Source organism: Peromyscus eremicus, chromosome 23, assembly GCF_949786415.1.
Source record: "Peromyscus eremicus chromosome 23, PerEre_H2_v1, whole genome shotgun sequence".
NCBI lineage: Eukaryota > Metazoa > Chordata > Mammalia > Rodentia > Cricetidae > Peromyscus > Peromyscus eremicus.
In genome coordinates, this window is record NC_081438.1 from 13,352,340 (window position 1) to 13,371,602 (window position 19,263).

A 19,263-nucleotide genomic window follows, 5' to 3' on the forward strand; every position below is an offset into this window, starting at 1 on the left:
GATACACAAATCAGTGACACCTCGTCCTATGTTAAACTTGACTCTGACAGATGGCACCAGATGTGTGTGTGCGTGGCACAAGTGTCTGGAGGTAAAGCTCAGGTGTGTCAGGCCCTCGAGTCTGAATATCTAATTACACTTGCCTCTCTAGGTCGGACTCCAGATCTTACCTGTTGACGGCAACCCACACAAAACGTGTGCTATCATTTGCCACCCAAGCGGGGTGGCTGGCATGGCCCTTTCCTATGATGGCCGCTATGCCTTCACAGCAGGAGGCGAAGACTGCTCCGTGGCGCAGTGGGAAATCAACTTAAGGTATGTGAGGGGACAGAACCTGACCCCATGTGGAAGTGTAGACATCCCTTTTCAAAAGATATATTTGTGTGTGTGTTTGCGTGTGCATGCACACACATGTGTGCATGTTAGTATGCACTTACGCGTGTGGGTGCTTGAGAAGGCCAGAAGAGGGCATCGGGTCTCCTAGAGCTGGAGTTCATGGAGTTGTGAGCCATTTACACAAGGGCTTTTACCCTCTGAGCCCTTGCTCCAGCCTATAGACCCCTTCTTCAATCACAACAGTTACAGAGTGCTTGCTACATGCCCCATGCTGTGCTAGGACCAAACTGTACCTGGCTCTCAGGATGCTTCCTGGTGACGTGTGCAGATCAAAGGCTGCTGTGCAAACTCATGGACCCTGCACTTAATTTCCAGCTCGGGTGTTGAGAGTGTCCCTGCCTCTGGCTGGCTCCCTGAAGTAGTTCTCAGTATCTGTGCATACTCATGCTGGCCGGAGAGACCAAGGCTGAGCCTCCAGAGTGGGCATTACAGAAACACTAAGGGTGGATTAAAAATCTGTTGCCAGTAGGGCTCCTCTGCCCCTCTCTACCCTGAGAGGAGACCTGGTCTGCCTAAAGTGAAGCTGGAAAATGCTAGACTTGTACACCAGAGTAAGAACATATAGGTCCTTTAAGGTCAAAGAGATAAGGGTTGCGGTATAGCTTGGAGTCTCTGCTCCAGAATCTGGGTGGTTTTCTTAATGTCGCTAATCCTTAGAGTCTGTCTGTGTAGTAACAACTTTTACAGGACCCGGTATGGATCAGACAGGTTGACATAGGTGAATGCAGTAGCCAATCTATAAATGATAGCATCCTTCCTTTCCTTTCCTCCTGAGAAGGGCATCCATCTAAACACAGTGGTCTGAACCAGGGCGGAGCCAAGGGCTGGGCAGCTAGATCATGTTTCTCATGACCGGGTCCACGCAAGCTCCAGGGGCAGACGGCACTGGCACCTTCCTCCCTCAAAGAGCAGCCTGATTCATGGCTCCCCGTAACGTCTGCACCCGCCATCTGCCAAGGGCACATCCTTCTCTTTACGGCAGATGTTAACGCTCTCCTTCTTACTCTGAACTTGAGTGAAAATAACTGACAAAATCTGTTCGGGTGCCGTGATGGCTTCTGGTTCAGATTGCGGTTGCAACTCTGCCTTTTGCCTCTGCCAGCCCAGGTGAGCCGATCCAGGGACCTGAGGGACTGGGAAACAGGGGGTGGGGGTGGGGGGTGGGGGTGGGGGTGGGGGGTGGGGGTGGGGGCTAGCTCTCCATCCAGAAGCACTTACCCAACAGGCCCAGTGTGACACCCACATGCCACCTGCAATCTTTGGGGCCAGTGGCACGCTGGGGGGAGAGGTAAAGTCTCCCCATTTTGGTTTTTGCCCTCAGTCCTTGTGGGATCCAATAGGGATCTCCAGTAGCCTCCTTATACTTGGCCAGAATCCAGGCTTCTGAGAATTTCAATTTAATCTGTTGTGGGGACAAAGGATCATTATAAACTAATTAGCACTTTATTGCTGCTTCTGGTGACTTAATATGTTCAGCATTTCACTAATGGAAAGAAATGTAAAAACCCCAAACAAGTAAACAATACACTTCTCTCCCAGGGCCCAGGCTGTAGCTCGGTGCTTGACTAACATGCATGAAGCTTTGGGTCCCATCCCCAATACCACATAGACGTGTGTGCTGGTTCGTTTTATGTCAACTCGACAATGGCTAAAGTCATCTGAGAGGAGGAACCTCAATTGAGAAGATGAGTCCATAAGATCGGCTGTAAACAAGCCTGTAGAGCATTTGATTGACGGGGAAAGGCCCAGCCCATTGTGGGTGGGGCTACCCCTCGGCTGATGGTCCTAGGGTATTTTTTAGGTGTTTTTTTTTTTTTTTTTTTTTTTTTTTTTGGTTTTTCGAGACAGGGTTTCTCTGTGTAGCTTTGCGCCTTTTCCTGGAACTCACTTGGTAGCCCAGTCTGGCCTCGAACTCACAGAGATCTGCCTGCCTCTGCCTCCCGAGTGCTGGGATTAAAGGCGTGCGCCACCACCGCCCAGCTTTGTTTTTTTTTTTTTTAAGACAGTATTTCTCTGTGTATCCCTGGCTGCCCTTAGACTCACTCTATAGAGCAGGCTGGCCTCAAACTCACAGGAATCCACCTGCCTCTGCCTCCCAAATGCTGGGACTAAAGGCGTGCACTGCCCAGCTGACCTGGGTTCTGTGAGAGAGCAGGCCAGTAAGCATCATTCGTCCGTGGCCTCTGCATCAGCTCCTGCCTCCAGGTTCCTGCCCTGTTTGCATTCCTGTCCTGATTTCCTTTGAGGATGAACAGTGATACGGAAGTGTTAAGCCAAATAAACCCTTTCTTCCCCAAAATAGCTTTGGTCACTGTGTTTCATCACAGCAATAGTAACCCTAAGACAACCCATCATGGTGGCACACGCCGCTAATCCAGCAGGTGGAGGTGGAGGTAGGAGCATCAGAATATCAAAGTCATCCTGGACTATATTGAGTTGAAAGTTAGCCTGGGCTACATAAGACCCTCTCTAAAAGAAAGTTTTGTACTAAATTTACTGATGCTAGAGCTATAGAGTGGAGTGGAGTTGGAAAACCTCCCACCTCCACCCTGCTCACACAAAAGCAGAGACCTGGATTCAAATCCCGGCTTGGTAAGACATGGGAACTCGTGACAGTAATCCTAGTACTCAGAGGTAACGGCAGGAGGTCAGCAGTTCAAGGCCATCCTCAGCTACATAGTGAGGTCAAGGCTAACCTGAGGTACATAAAACACAAAATATAAACAACAACAAAATAATCCTACACTCTAACTCCTCTGAGCCCCAGCTTTTCCATGCGATGGATGGGGTACTGTCTCATGCCCCTTTGGGGAGCATCTCCAAGGCACCACTTGCTTGATGCTAATCATGATGTGCCCGGTGTCTCTAGCCCCGGCCCCTTGCCTAGAAGCACCATGCTATTCCTGAGTATACATACGTTCAATAAATGCCACTTTCTGGGGCTGGAGAGTTGCCTTAGCTGTTAAGAGCACTTGTTCTTGCAAAGAACTGGGCTTTGATTCCCGGGAACCACACAGAGGCTCACCACTTCCTTAAGGCACCAGTATGCATGTGGTGCACACACACATACATGCAGGCAAAGCACTCATACACGCAAAATAAAAATCTAATAAGTCTAATAAAAATCTAATAAATAATAAAAATCTAATAAAAATCTCAGTGATCTCTCTCTCAAAGATTTATTTATTATGTATACAGTGTTCTGCCTGCATGTATGCTTGCAGGCCAGAAGAGGGCGCCAGATCTCATTACAGATGGTTGTGAGCCACCATGTGGGTGCTGGGAATTGAACTCAGGACCTTTGGAAGAACAAGCAATGCTCTTAACCTCTGAGCCATCTCTCCCTCTCCCTCTCCCTCTCTCTCCCCCTCTTCCCCTCTCCCTCCCCCTCTTCCCCTCTCCCTCTCCCTCTCTCTTTCAGTGTGAATATTGAGACCCCAATTTAGGCACAAGGAGGCTTTTGGGAAGGCAGCTGGAATCCCATGTGGCTGCTTGGCCACAGAGCAGGACCTGGAGCATAGCCCCCACTTGTGGCCCTCAGCCTTCTTCCTGCCTAGCTCTGCTCTCAGTGTCTTCCTCTTCAGCTTCCTCAGGTTATAGCTCTTGCCACAGAGAGAACGGATCTCTTTCTTTGCTCTGGCCAGAGGAATTTGGTCCCTCTAGGGTCTGCAGGCGGTGGCAGGAGCAGGACGCGTGTGGCACCGTGGTGACCGCAGAACCCAGCACGTTGGGCCGTCTTAGGGAGCCCAGTGCATGTGCCGCCTTCCCCTGGAGTGGTTGTTGTTTTCTCACTCTTAGGGGACCTGCCACCCAGCTCCCAAACCAAATACCTGGGGACTTCAGCTCGGCTTATTTCTAGCCAGCTTTTCTTAAATTATCCCATCTACCTTTTGCCTCTAGGCTTTTACCTTTCTCTATTCTAGATACCTTTCTTCCCTTCTTACACCGTGGCTGGCTGTGTGGCTGTGTGGCTGTGTGGCTGTGTGGCTGGCCCCTGGCCCCTGATGTCCTCCTCTCCTTCTTCCTTTCTTGCTCCTCTCTCTTTATTCTCTCCACCTGGCAGCCCTGCCTGTGTATCTCTCCTGCCTAGCTATTGGCCGTTCAGCTCTTTATAAGACCAATCAGATGTTTTATGTAGGCAAAGTAACACAGCTTCACAGAGTTAAACAAATGCAACATAAAAGAATGCAACACATCTTTGCATCATTAAATGAATATCCCTTGGCATAAATAAATGTAACACATATTAAACTAATATTCCACAACATTACCCTTAGGGGTTCCTGGTCGTGACAGGCTCCCATGTCACTTCTGGTCCTGATAGCCTGCTCTAGGCAGCATATTTAAAAGTGGCTTTGTTACTCTTTGGGTCAGGAAGAGGCCAGGTTTGGCCTGGGGGCCACAGAGAAGGAACAGCTGGTCACCTGCCTTCACAGTTTTCTGTCAGAGCCAAGAAGGAGGGTGAAGACTGGGCCCTGCAGGAGAAGACCCCAGACTCATGTGGGGAACAAATGCATCAGGCCATCCCCTGGACCCAGCAGCAGGGCAGAGACATTCTGTGGCTCTTATGAGAGGGGTAAGGGCATGTCAGTGCCCATCAGCCCTTGGTGTGGACATAGCTGTGCTTCTGGCCTTGACCCTTTCCTGGGTGTTTTACATTGTCCTCTCGACCTCATCCTCACAGCCATCCTGGGAGACAAGTGCTGTTCTTATCCCCACATACGGGTCACTAAACGTCCAAGGGGCCTATTGATGGTTCAAGTGATGGACTGGTACCCGAGAAAAATAAAGGGCCAGCGGCAAATCCTTCATGTGTGTTTGCTTGTTTAATCCTCATGGCAGCCCTGTATGACCCTACCCATTTTGCAGATGAGGAAACTGAGCAGAGGTGGTATAGCTCAAGGTCATACAGCTTACAAGTGGCATAGTCGGGGCTCACAGGCATGTCCCTGTGATTCCAGTTCTGGATCCTTCAGTTCTTACCATAGGTCTTCATTGAAGTGGGTTCTAATTCACTGAACTAGCAGAAATCCAGTGAGTGGCTTTTTTTTTTTTTTTCTTACAGTGACTTTAGATTATTTGCCTTTTGTGTGAGGAAAAGTCGGTTGGTCTCATGCAAAAGTAGGTTTTCTTCCCATTCAAAGGGCCTATTTTTGGAGAATCTGACCCTATGCTAGAGAGCAGAGGGTTATTTTTATCCACTTGGCATGGGTCCCTGTGATCTCCCGGGCTTTTCTGGAAGCAATTAGCGCTGGCAGTACACCTGCACAACACCCCATCCTTTTGGCGCTGGTCGGCCGTGCTCAGCTCAAGAGGGTTGAGGTCTCAGACTGGAGGCCCCCCCCCAGCCCCCAGGAGAGATGTGGTCCCTAAAGATTGCAGACAAATTGCCAAGCACCTGCCCTATCATCAGAATGAGCATATCACCATAATTAAGGTGGGTGCCCTGTACGGCTGCGTTCCACGCTTGAAACTGAATTTTCTGTCACAGGCTTCATCACTGAGGGACAAGAGACCCTGCCAAGGCCACTGTTTGTGGGACTGCATGACTTCATGCATGAGTACTTCCTAATGGTGATGTTTCTCATTGTTCCAGTGCCCTGGAGGCGGCTGTTTCTCTTGGGGGTGAAGACTTGACCCCGTTCTACGGTCTGCTGGCTGGTGGCAGGGAAGGAAAATTCTACAGGGTAATTGTCATCAGACACTTCCTGGGGACATCTAGTCAAGGCTGTAGAGCAAACATTATGTGCTTTTCCATAAAGCCCCCTCCCCCTCACCGAGCTTAGAATACGCTTTCTAGAAAGTGTCCCCTTCCTGGATGTGTCTGACTGTTCTGTGTGCTGTTTCTGTTTGGTCCCACACAGGAGCTGGAGGATTACTTCTACTATTCTCAGCTCCGCAGTCAAGGTATCGATACGATGGAGACCAGGCAGGTGTCAGAACACATCTGCCTGTCGGAGCTCCCCTTTGTCATGAGAGCGATTGGTTTTTACCCATCAGAGGAGAAGGTAGGTAGAGCTCCCCGCAAGATCAGAGCTGGGATGGGCTATTTATATCAAGCGCCTCCGGGAACAGTCACTGCAGGCCAGCCTGGAAACATGCCATTTTTTTTTTTTTTTTTTCTGAAGTAAATAGATCAGCAAGAAGATTCTGAGGACTTCAAATGGGCTGAGTAACTGACTGAAGGTTAACATGCACTCATTCCCCAAGACAGATTCCTTGTGGATGTGGGGTATTAGGTGCAGCAGGGCCTCCTCAACCTCTGCTGCACCCCCCCCCTTTTTTTTTTTCTTTGAGACAGGATCTCTGTGTCGCCCTGGCTGTCCTGGAACTCTCTCTGTAGACCAGGCTGGCCTCGAACTCACAGAGATCCGCCTGCCTCTGCCTCCCCAGTACTGGGATCAAAGGCGTGTGCTACCACGCGGGGCCTGCAAAACCTTTTTTGCCCAAGAATTTTTTACACAACCCTGGGTATATTGGTGTATAAAATAGATACACAAATCAAACATTTTGCTGATAATAAACAATGAAGAAATCTATTTTAAAGGAATTTTGTGGCTTCCATACAGTTTTTACCATTTGTTGAAGACAAATTTTCGTACTATTGAGATGGTCATGTTCATTTGTTTTTACATAAAGAATAGAATCTTCCTGAATGTCTGATGCTGCAGGATGTAGAGTACCTTCAGTGTTTTTCAGAGGTGGCTGAGATTTGGTTTTGTCATTGTTAATCTCAAGAATACTGCTTCACATAAATGCGTGATGCCAAAAAAGTCAGGACGTATTTTGGGGCCATTTCAGAAGTGGTTGGAAATTCTAATCTCAAGTCAAAATTTATACAGTGATTTTTAAAAAATGGAACTTTAGTCAGCAACTCAAACAGCAATTCTTAAACATTTTGAGTTGAGGATCTAGCTCAACAGAGCCCTTGCCTAGCATGCCCGAGGCCCTCGGTTCGAACCCCAGGACTAGGGGAAAAAAAAAAAAATCGAACTTCTAATGGAGTACATTCCAAATATATTCTGATACTCACATGCTGAGCAGCAATGGTAGGAAATATGGAGTCTTTGTTTTCCATAGTTAAACGATCATATTTCTGCAGAAAAGACACTGCAGTTTTCAGTGTGTAGCCACGGATCCCAGCCGAGGTTCTTGTCGGCACTCAGTGGTGTTTTGCGGCATAAAGGCATTTATGGCAAGTACATACGTGTGTGTTCAGAACCAAGGCTGCAGAGAGGTTGCTTGATGCAGCACCGGGTGATGAGTGCTGCCATGAGCCCCTCGGATTGATGACAGGTTTGACCTTGAGCATATTTTCAGTTGTTATGTCTTCAGAAACCATTTACTGCTACCAAGCAATTCATTGCATGGCCCCATATAGGGGTTGCAACCCATAGTTTTTAAAAGATGGATTTATTTTTATTTAATATGTATGGGTGTTTGGCCTGCACGCATGTTTGTGTACCATGTGTGTACCTGGTGCCCGTGGAGATTAAAAGAGGGTGCTGGATCCCCTGGAACTGGAGTTACAGACAGCTGTGAGCCGCCATGTGGTTGCTGAGAACTGAACCTGGGTCTGTTGTACCCGGAGTCCCCCAAAGACCACCAAGAGACCAAATCTGATGCAAAGCAGAGAGTCTTTATATTTCGAGTTAACTTGGGTCTCTTCATCTGTCTGATGCAGCAGCAGAGCAGGAGAGACCCCGAGTAGCAATGGGGCAGGTTTTGAAAGCAAGGGAGGGCTTGGGGGCTACAGACTACATAGGAACAGACTCAGGATTGGTTTATACAAGTGGCAATCATGTCAGTAACTTTTAATTGGCTAGTTAGTTGGGTGTTACAGTTACCCCTTTTTGGGCAGGCCTGGACAAGCCCCAGGCTTTGTCCTTGAGCTGCGAGGGAGACTGGCTGGCCTAGCACATACTGACTGTGGGGGCTGACTCAGTGGCCCAGACTCTGTCCTTGACTCATGCGCATAGCTCTAAGTTGGTGAGGGGTCCCAGACAATAAATAACTGGCTGAACCTTGAGCGGTCAGAGTATGTGCAGAAAGGGAGCTACTTCAAGGACTATGTCTTTTGTTCGTGGCCCTCCCAGAAACTGCTTGCTCAAGTCTCAGGAAACTGAAATTGAGGCCTGATCTCTGAGAGAAGACTGAGCAGCCTGTTATGGCATCTTCCTGGTCCTTTCAGGTTCTCTGGAAGAGCAGCCAGTGCTCTAACCATTGAGCAGCCTCTCCAGCCCTAAACCTACAATTTAAGAAGCAGAGAGTCAGGGGACGGAGAACTGGGCACATGAGGCTGGTCTACCTCTGCCCTCCCTGAGCAAGGATGAGAACCCTGGGCTTCAGGGGGTGATGTGTCCAAGGCAGGGAGCACATCACCAGGTGTGTAGAAAGAGCTTGGTACTTTGTCTCCTTCTGTATAGTTGACATTAACCTGGTGTGTGTTCTTGGGACGTGGACGGATGCTGGTTCTAACTCTGCAGCTCAGACGTGAGTCTGACCACATGGCAGAAATCCCCAGACACTAACAGCTCTGGACAGGGCCAAGGAGCCCACGTGTGTTCCTAACGGGAACTCTTCTAAATATAACTTACAGGATTTCCTTTCTGAGTTGAAATGTGATACAGTCTCATTGCAGAAAATTTGGGAAAGATATGCAGGTAGAATGAAGAAAAATTACTTATAATATAATCCTACCACCCAGACTTGACTCTTACTATTATTTTCCTGGTGTTTATGCATTTAGGCAGTGAATGGTGACTACACTGAATGTATATGACTGCCTTGTATCCTTATATTGTATGACATGTCATAAGCACTTTCCATTTGGTTAGAAATTCTCTAGAAAAAAATGTTCTTTTTAAGATACTTATTTTGTGTTTATATGTGATGTATGCATGTGGGGGTGTGGGGGTATTGTCCTCTCTATCACTCGCCCTCTTTTAAAAGAAATGTACTTATTTATTAGCTGGGCAGTGGTGGCACACACCTTTAATCCCAGTACTCGGGAGGCAGAGGCAGGTGGATCTCTGTGAGTTCGAGGCCAGCCTGGTCTACAGAGCGAGATCCAGGACAGGCACCAAAACTACACAGGGCAACCCTGTCTCAGAAAAAAAAACAAAAAACCAAAAAACCAAAAACAAACAAAAACAAAAAAAACCCATAACAAAACAAAAAAAAATTACTTATTTATTTACTCTTTTTTTTTTTTTTTTTTTTTTCGAGACAGGGTTTCTCTGTGTAGCTTTGGCACCTTTCCTGGAACTCACTCTGTAGCCTAGGCTGGCCTTGAACTCACAGAGATCCGCCTGCCTCTGCCTCCCGAGTGCTGGGATTAAAGGTGCGCGCCACCACCGCCCAGCTTGTTTTGGTTTTTTGTTTTTAGGACCTCCCCATGTAACTTTGGCCTGAAACTTGTTACGTAGACCAGGTTGGTTTCAAATTCATAGAGCTCCACCTGCCTCTGCCTCCGGAGTGCTGGGATTAAAGGTACAAATGACACCATGACCCACTCTTACAGCTGTATCTTACAAAGCAATATTCTTTTTTTTTTTTTTTTTTTTTTTTTTTGGTTTTTCGAGACAGGGTTTCTCTGTGTAGCTTTGCGCCTTTTCTGGAACTCACTTGGTAGCTCAGGCTGGCCTCGAACTCACAGAGATCCGCCTGGCTCTGCCTCCCGAGTGCTAGGATTAAAGGCGTGCGCCACCACCGCCCGGCCAAAGCAATATTCTTAAACGTTGGCTTCCAAACTGGCCGTCGTATCAGAATTACTTTGAACCTTTGTCAGGTAAGCGAGATGGGATTCCTAGGCCTCACCACAGGCTGAGTACCGTAGCCAGCGAGGACGGGGGCCGCTAGGGTCTCATCTGTCCAGGGTCTTTCAGCTGTGCCGCCGCCGTGCGGAGAGCCCTGACCTCGGACACCAGCTCTGAGTGTCACTTCCTGGGGCTGCTCACCGTCGAGGATGAGGGCTTGACACACACTGCAGGGTTATTGGTCAGGAACCCTCTCTGGCTGTAAGTCACAGGTATCTAAGGCATGCCAGGTCTTGGTTCAGAGAAGCCACGTCCTGTAGTAGAGGCAGTGTGCGGCTTAACCGAACCCAGAGCCTCACATGCAGCTCCCTGAAACGCCCTTCTCTCTGGTCCTCTCTTGCTTTTGTGTTGCCCTGGACTGTGGTCTGTCCTCACCTCTGCCTGTGCCAATGCCCTGGACTGTGGTCTGTCCTCACCCCTGCCTGTGCCTAGGAGGCCGCAAACCCAGATACTGGGAAGAGCTTCCTTTCCAGAGCCCTGGTCATCACTTGGTAATGGTGGGCCTGACCTCATCACTGTCCAGGAGCACATACTGCCCAGGCTGCTAAGCATGGACACTTCCTAGAGTCTGCGACAGGTTCGGCCCACGTGGGGACTTGAGCAGGGTGGAACGGTCTCCAAATGAGATCCTGCCTATGCCCTGGGATGTAGCTCGGTGGTGGAGCTCTTGCCTAGCGTCTGGGTTCCATCCCCAGCTCTGTATGGGACAATGGTGGCACCCACATCCTGGGATTACTGGAAAGATGTCGTGGGTAGCTAGCTGTTTAGCTCAGTCCACAGGGCATGGTAAGTATCTGAAAAGCATCCGGTGTCTTTTCATAGTCCTGCCTCTGGCTAACGGATTGCAGGCCAGAAGTCAAGGTTCCCACCCTTTTCTGTGCAGGGGCTAGAACCCAGGGCTTGGGCTTGGCACATGCTGACACCAAACTGCCTCTCCAGCCCTCAAAAGTTCAAGGTTATCCTCAGCTATATAGCTAGTTCTAGACTATCCTGGGCTACATAAAACTCTGTCTCAAAAAACCCCAAATGACAAAATCTACTTGGGCTGGAGGCGTAGCTCAGTGGCGTGGGTCTTGCCTGGCCAAGGCCCAGGTTCTGGCCCAGCACCACCCGCCCTGTGCACACAGATGCATTTACTCTTTGGAGATGTTCCTGTGATCCAGATGTGCCCCACACCAGCCTGCAGCCTTTGTTAGCTGATGCACTCGCTGCACAAGATGTTTCTGATCTGTTCTTCTCATGTCAGATTTACAGCAATTTTAAAGATTTTTTAAAAAATGTATTTGTTTTCATTTTATGAGCATTGTTGTTTTGGCTGCATATATGTCTGTGTGAGGGTGTCAGAAGTTACAGTTACAGACAGTTGTGAACTGCCATGTGGGTGCTGGGAATTGAACCTGGGTCCTCTAGAAGAGAAGTCAGTGCTCTTAACCACAGAGCCATCTCTCCAGCCTCGATTTTAAAGTATTTTTAAAAAGATTAAAAAAAAAATCTTTTCATGGCTTCTAAATTTCTAAACCCGGCTCTGCTGAAGTTCATGGAACACTTCCTGTGAAAACGTAACTGTGCCTCCACCCCCAGCCCCCAACCCCACTTTCCTAAGAAGTTGTATAGAAAAGTTGGCCTAGCCAGCTTGGGCACACACAAGACTCAGGTGGAGAGCCAGACCAGCCCCCCACCCCACCCCAAGACTATGCAGTATTCACAGTTTTAGTACCTCATTATAGCCACCTCTGGATTTGACGACAGTGCAGTAAGCTGAAGTCAAATTTCACAAGAATACAGCCTTTCCCCTGAAGAGTTCCTAGTCCCCCTTTCTTCTATAGAAAGGTGCGTGTGCACAGAGCATGCCTAGAGAGGCTCTTCCAAACCTTCTTTTTGTTTGTGTGTTTTGAATCCCTATGCAGCCTAGGCTGGCAATCCTCCAGCCCCGGTCTCTGGAGTAGTAGAAACGAGAGGTGTGCGCCACACCCTATTTTAAATGAACAAGGAGAAAAGCATATAACGTCATAGAAGGAGCCAGAACTAAGTGTCCAGTTTCTATTGCCGGTGTCTATTGTCTCTAATGTCCCTCTGACTCGGGGGACAGCCCATGCGTGGTGCTTGCTCCCGGCTCTCTTTCCATGTCGCTTACCCAGCACTGTTTAATCCGGGCCGGGTTTCGTAGCGACTTAGCATCAGTGCACCCTCTTTGTTCCATAAATTTAAGGCTAATTCTGGTGGAAACACATGTGCCCCCAGCAAGCGTCCCGATAGCAGGCAGTCAGCAAATGGTAATTGAATGAATGTGTAAATGAGCCAATGGTACCCAGTGGCCTCGTTCAGCTGCAAGGCTGAAGAGTAGGATCCCTGACATTAGTGTTTGATCTCAGAGTAATTACCAAGTTCCCTAACGGGCCGGGCAAACTCAGGAGCGACCGCATTGTGCAGGAGTGTTTAGAGAGGAAATAATGATTGCTTGACTTTTCAATTGTGTACGTACGTATGTACGTACGTGTGTGTGTGTGTGTGTGTGTGTGTGTGTGTGTGTGTACACGCATGCACGCCATGGCGTATATGTAGAGGCTGAAGGACAACTTGCTGGAGTTGGTTCTCTCCTTCTATCATGTGGGTCCCAGGAATCGAACCCAGGTTGTCAGTCTTGGTGGCAATCACCTTTAGCCACTAGGCCATGTCAGCAGCCCCAACACATTTTGTTTTAAGAATGTATCCTGGCCTGGGTGGTGGTGCACACCTTAATCCCAGCACTCGGGAGGCAGAGGCAGGTGGATCTCTGTGAGTTCGAGGCCAGCCTGGTCTACAGAGAGAAATCCATGACAGGCACCAAAACAACACAAAGAAACCCTGTCTTGAAAAAAACAAAACAGCCGGGCGGTGGTGGCGCACGCCTTTAATCCCAGCACTCGGGAGGCAGAGCCAGGTGGATCTCTGTGAGTTCGAGGCCAGCCTGGGCTACCAAGTGAGTTCCAGGAAAAGGCGCAAAGCTACACAGAGAAACCCTGTCTCGAAAAACCAAAAAAAAAAAAGAAAAAAAAAAAAGAAAAAAACAAAACAAAACAAAAGTTAAGATCGGGCTGGAGAGATGATTCAGTGGCCTGTATATACATAATAAATAAATAAATCTTTAAAAAAAAAAAAGTTAAGATCACTGACTACACTTCCAGAATACCCACATTCAGTTCCTGGCAGCCACATGGCGGGTCACAACCATTTAGTAACTCTAGTTCCAGGGGATCTGATGCCCTCCCTCTTCTGGCCTCCATGGGCACCAGGCATGCATGTGGTACATAGACATAAATGCTGGTAACATATCCATAATAATAATAAATTTTTTAAAAATTAAAAAGGGTATCCTCTGGAGAAAGTTTCACTCATATAAAATGATACACACAGGGAAGGGAGTGTCATTTCAGCAAACACTGAAAAAAGCAACCTGGAGAGATGGCTCAGCAGTTAAGAACACTGGCTGCTTTTCCAGAGGACCCAGGTTCAATTCCCAGCACCCACATGGCTCACAACTGTCTGTAATGCCAGTCCCAGGGGGTCCAGTGCCCGCCTCTGGCCTCTGAGGACACTAGGCACAGACATGGTATACAGATATTAATGCATGCAAAACATCATACACATAAAATACGTGAAGTTTTAAAAATTGGAATAGTTACAATGCCCAGGGAGGGAGAGGGGGTCAATAAAATAAGGCAAGCCTGTCTATACTCAGGAGCCACTGAAGAGGGGAATTGATAGGCTGGGCTGGGCTCAGTTTAGTGTTCTTGTGGCATGCACAAAGCTCTGGGTTCTCAGTACCCAGCCCTGCATAAAATCATGTGCCTTCCTATAACCCCAGCACTCAGGAGGCAGAGGCAGGAGGGTAAGGAAGGAATGTGGTATGGACCTCAGTTCCATAGACTGAGGCCAGTCTGGGATGCATCTTGAAACTCTGTCTTGAGGGAGAGCAAGAGCAAGCAGGCCTGTCGTCCCAACTACTCGGGAGGCTGAGGCAGGAGAATGACAAGTTCAAGGCCTGTCTGGGCAACTTAGTGAGATCCTGTCTCAAAATGAACTTTCTGGTGCCTCCGTGGCAGAACATTTACCTAGCATGTGTGCGGGCCCTGGGTTCAATCCCCAGGACCACCAAATAATTGTAATTATCATTTTTACTTGTATATTCATGTACCTATGCTGTGGGGTAATCCTTTTGTACACTGTGAAGATTTGTCGCTGTGGCTGGTTTAATAAAGAAGCTGACTGGCCAGTAGCTGAACAGGGTAAAGTTAGGTGGGAAAGCCAAATTGAGAATGCAGGGAGGAGAAGGGTGAGGACAGGCGTCGCCAGCCATATGCAGAGGGAGCAGGAGATGCTTATAAAGGTCCCGCCACGTGGCAGAGCATAAATAAGGAATGTGGTTATTTGGGAACTGGCGGGCAGGAGAGAAACATCTGACTACATGCCTAACCTGCAGGAACAGGTTCCAAGCCCATGATGACACTCATATCTGGGGGCTGCGAGTTGGGGGGATACACTCTTCCCACTTTCTGCAATGTACAGTCTGAGGTCAGCTGGGGCCTCTGGGATCAACCGAAACCAGACTGTAGTCTCATCCAGCAGGTTCAGGCCCTCCCGGTCTCCGCACTCAACATCCCTCCAGGCCCGATGCTCGTCTCTTCCTCTCTTGGCACACAAACATGAAGCCCACTCCCTCTAGAGAACTTCCTTGAAATCGCCAGAAAGGGTCACCTATAACCTCATTTCACAACAATTTACCTCAAACCTCTTTGGCCGGTCTCCATCCCACTGGGTTCTCACTGTCTACCACCCCTCGCTCTTCCTACCTCCTGTCATGGGGGGGTGGGGGGACGCGCTGGCGACAACCTCATTCTCCTTGGCTCTTCTCAGCTTCTGTCTCCCAGCACGCACTGTCAGCCCATCAAGTGTCTCTACACGAGAAGCCTGCTTGCTCAACAGCTATCCTCTCCCCTCCCCAGCAGTGGTTGTGAAGAGGGGGAGGAGATAATACATATGTCTTCATGCTATTCGGTTTTCCTAAACTGCCAGCATATAGTCTGTATTTCTTTTGTATTCAGAACAAAAAACCCAGGAGATAAACACACAGGATCCTCTGAAACCCTCGCGTGCTAATCTGTTAGAACTGGTCCCAGCTGGGGTAGAAATCGCAGCCAATTGGTGCGAGCTCACCCATATGGAGAGGGAGAAACTTGAGAAAGAGATCATGTGCGCAGCTTTGCCTCCTGTGATTAAAGCCCCCAAGGCGCTTAGTATGTTGGGTCCTGCGCCGAAAAGTAAATATCAGGTAATTCTCATCCTAAAGGGAACAGAGATGGCTCACTGTTCTAGGGGAGGCCTGACTGGCCGACTGGGAGAGGTCTAGAGCAGGACGTCACCCAGCGAGCTTCCTGCAGAAAGACTGCAAGGCAAAAGTATTTATACGTGAGCATTTAAATAAATAAATTCCAGATTACCCGAGAGCCACTGGATAAAGCACGCAGGTGGTCACACTCACACCAAATGCAAAGCCCATGGGGGTCTTCTCTATCGCTACTCAGTGAGCCCCTAGCACCTTCAAGGATGGTCCTCTCTTCAAGGGTTTGGTCCTCTCTGGCTTCGGGAAGCATGCAGGCCCTTGCCTTACTTGTCCCGCCCATTTCACAGGTGGTCAAAGTGAGGCTTGGAGCAGGAAGGCAGCTTGCACTGCCACTCTGCTTCTGAGAACAGAGCCAGAGTTTGAACCACATAGGCTGAGCCCAGACCTGGCGTTCTGTGTTTACACGTGAGCCCCGGCAGGAAGAAGGAAGACAATCCTGCATGTCACTGGAGTTCCAGGTTTGTTTGTTTGTTTGTTTCTGTGCTAGGCTAGCCCTTGACCACTGAGCTACACCCTGCCCAGGGCATGTGTGCTTTTTCTTATGTCCCCACTGTTGGACGCTTTCACGACAAGCGTGCATTGATCTTTACCAGCTTTGTGATTTTTATGAAAGACTGGATGGAGCACAGCCATGTTGGGAAAAATCTAGTCTCTAAAATACCGATGTTCTCGAATTGAACAGTTGTGTTGCTTGCTTTTGCTATGACCTACATTTAAAAAAAAAAATAAGTTTACTGTAACGTCACACACAGCATACGAGGCAACTATTTTCTGTGTGCAGTTTAATGGCTTTTGGGTTCTTCACAGAATGGTGTAGTCATCAACCCTGCGCAACCCCGGGATATTATCACCCCCCAAAGAAACCCTACATCCATTATCAGCCCCTTTCTGCCCCTCCTCCCCCAGCCCTGGCAACTGCCGATCTGTCTTCCGTCTGCACGGTCTCATCTATTCTTGATTGCATAAAAATAGATCATACAGTATGTGATATGCCTGGCTAGGTTCACTCGGCCTGATGCATTCAAGATTCATTCAGCATGTAGCATGCTCAGACCTTCATTCTTGGGGTTTTTTTTTAATTTAATTTTTTTGTTTGTTTGAGACAGGGTCTCACTATGTAGCCCTGGCTGTCCTGGAACTCACTCTGCAGACCAGGCTGCCCTCGAACTCACAGAAATCCACCTGCTTCTGCCCTCCAGAGTGCTGAGATTAAAGGTGTGCACCACCACTGCCTGGCTAATATTTTTATTTTTGACTTATTTTTATGTGTAAGAATGTTTTGCCTGCATGCCCTCAGAGACAAGAAGAGAGTGTCACATCCCCTAAAATTGGAGTTTTGGATGGTTGTGAGCCACCATGTGGGTGCTGGGAACTGAACCTGGATCTTCTGCAAGAATAAGAAATGTTTTTAACTGCTGAGCAATCCTCCAGCCACTTATTATTATTATTATTTATTTTTTGTTTTGCTTTTTTGAGAGATTTTTCTCTGTGTAGTTCTGGCTGTCCTGGAACTCACTCTATAGACCAGGCTGGCCTCAAACTCTGGGATCTACCTGCCTCTGCCTCCTAAGTGCTGGGCTTAAAAGCATGTGCCACTGCTGCCTGGCTTCCTATTATTTTTTAATTACTTGTGTGCTTGTGTGTCTCTATGTGGGTTTGTGCACATGAGTGCAGTTGCTTATAGGGGCCAGAAGGAGGCATTATATCCTTTGAAAGAGTAGCAACTACCTTTAACTGCTGAGCCTTCTCTTCAGCCCCCTTGATGATGATGATGGTGGTGATGATGGTGGTGATGATGGTGGTGGTGATGATGTTTTTTTTAAAAATTTTTTGGATTTAAATATTTGTTTTATTTACCCAAATGAGTATTTTGCCTGCATGTATATATGTGTGCCATGTGCGTGCCTGGTGCCTATGGAGGTCAGAAAAGGAGATTAAATCCACTGAAGCTGTAGTTATGAATGATTATGAGCTACCATATGGGCACTAGAATCCAGGTCCTCTGCAAGAACAGTCAGTGCTCCTAAAAGCTGAGCCATCTTCCGATCCCCCTCCATTCCTTTTTTTTTTTTTTTTTTTTTTTTGCTGAATAATATTTTATGCGGTCCTGTGAACTTGCCACATTTTATTTGCCTAGTCATGATTTGATGAGCATTTGGGTTGTTCGTACCATTGTGCTGTTATGAGGGATGCTACCATGAGCACTGCTGTGTGGATCTCCTTCTAGTTCTCTGGTGCATGTACTAAGGAGGGGAATTGCCTTGTCAAGGAGGAGTTTTGTATCTGTCTGTCAGGGGAATTTCTATCCCTGTTATTTCTTGACTGGAACCAGCATGCATCTGCCTGCTTCAGAGTGTCCAGGACCTGATCAGAATTTCTGAGAGTGGTGGGCGCCTAATCAACTCATCCTTGTGGCTTTGGGGGAAAAGCTCCATGATTTGGCGTTCAGGCAAAAGCATCTCTTAAAAATCTTTACAAATATGCCTGCATGCTATAAAGACGTCCCCCGCCGCCGCCTCCGCCGCCTTTAATCCCAGCACACTCTCAGTGGCTTCTATTTGGCATCTGTTGAGGTCTTGGGTGATGTGTCCCCAGGATGAGAGGAGGCCGCTCTGGGATTTTAAGAGCGGAGTGAAGCATAAGTCGAAGAGGGGCTCAGGGGAGTCTCCAGACACAGCAGCACCGAGAGTCTGCCTGGCTGTGGGTCACCCTCTTGAGCCCCCTCCTCCCCTGCCCCAGGTCGGTGTGAAAAGGCTGGTGTGGACAACCAGGATGAGCTGTGGTGAAGGGCTGACTCCCGTATGTCAAGGATGTTCTAGAGAGTTGCATGCGACAGGAAGAGAGTGTAGGGAGTATGGAGAGTCCTCCAGCCCTGTGAGCCTGTGACACTCTCACGGAAGGAAACACGCCGGCCACCCAGAGCCGCCTTCTGAAAAGGGGAATGGCCTCCGTTCAAGTGTATTATGTTGCTCTCCATTTAATAAGGAGCTTATAAAACTTAATTATAAAACATGATTCAAAAGCCCTCAGTGGCTTCCTGTGGCTGGCAAGGGGGGTTGCACACCAAAAGGCCATCGGGTTCAATAACGGCTTGAAGGAAAATCGTTCCGCGGGAGGGACTGGGGCCACCCCCGGGTTGGGCCTGTGGTAGCAACACCAACAAGGGCCGGCGTGCTGCATGTGTAAATGCTTAAAATTGTTCACCAGTGGCGGCGGTGGTGGTGGCGCACGCCTTTAACTCCAGCACTCGGGAGGCAGAGACAGGCGGATCTCTGTGAGTTTGAAGCCAGCCTGGTCTACAGAGCGAGATCCAAGACAGCCAGGGCTGATACATAGAGAAATCCTGTCTCCAAAAACCAAAATAAATAAATTAATTAATTAACTAATTAAATTTAAAAAATTATTTGTCAGGTGAGAAATCATTCAATAAATGATCTACCTCAAACCCGCACTGAGTCAGTACTAGAAGCTGAACCACGTGAGCTAGGGCAGGAGGTGGTTACTCCAAATGAGGCTTTTGTGATATATATCCCTAGCTATCCAGAAACTCACTCTGTAGACCAGGCTGGCCAAAACTCACAGAGATCCTCCTGTCTCTACCTTCTCCAGCGTTGGGATTAAAGGCGTGTACCACCGGGTCCAATTGATTTTTATTTTCGATTGTGTGTG

At 48.3% G+C, this 19,263-nt stretch overlaps 1 protein-coding gene across 2 annotated transcripts in view; it reads left to right on the forward strand.

Annotated features, from left to right (window-relative positions):
* Cfap251 (cilia and flagella associated protein 251) overlaps positions 1–19,263 on the forward strand; it is a 75,612-nt gene that overhangs the window by 45,762 nt on the left and 10,587 nt on the right. For both annotated transcript variants that reach the window (XM_059249005.1, XM_059249006.1), the window contains 3 exons: positions 152–315; positions 5,993–6,083; positions 6,261–6,404. In XM_059249005.1, coding sequence (XP_059104988.1) covers positions 152–315; positions 5,993–6,083; positions 6,261–6,404 — 399 coding nt within the window. The remainder of the gene's footprint in view (positions 1–151; positions 316–5,992; positions 6,084–6,260; positions 6,405–19,263) is intronic.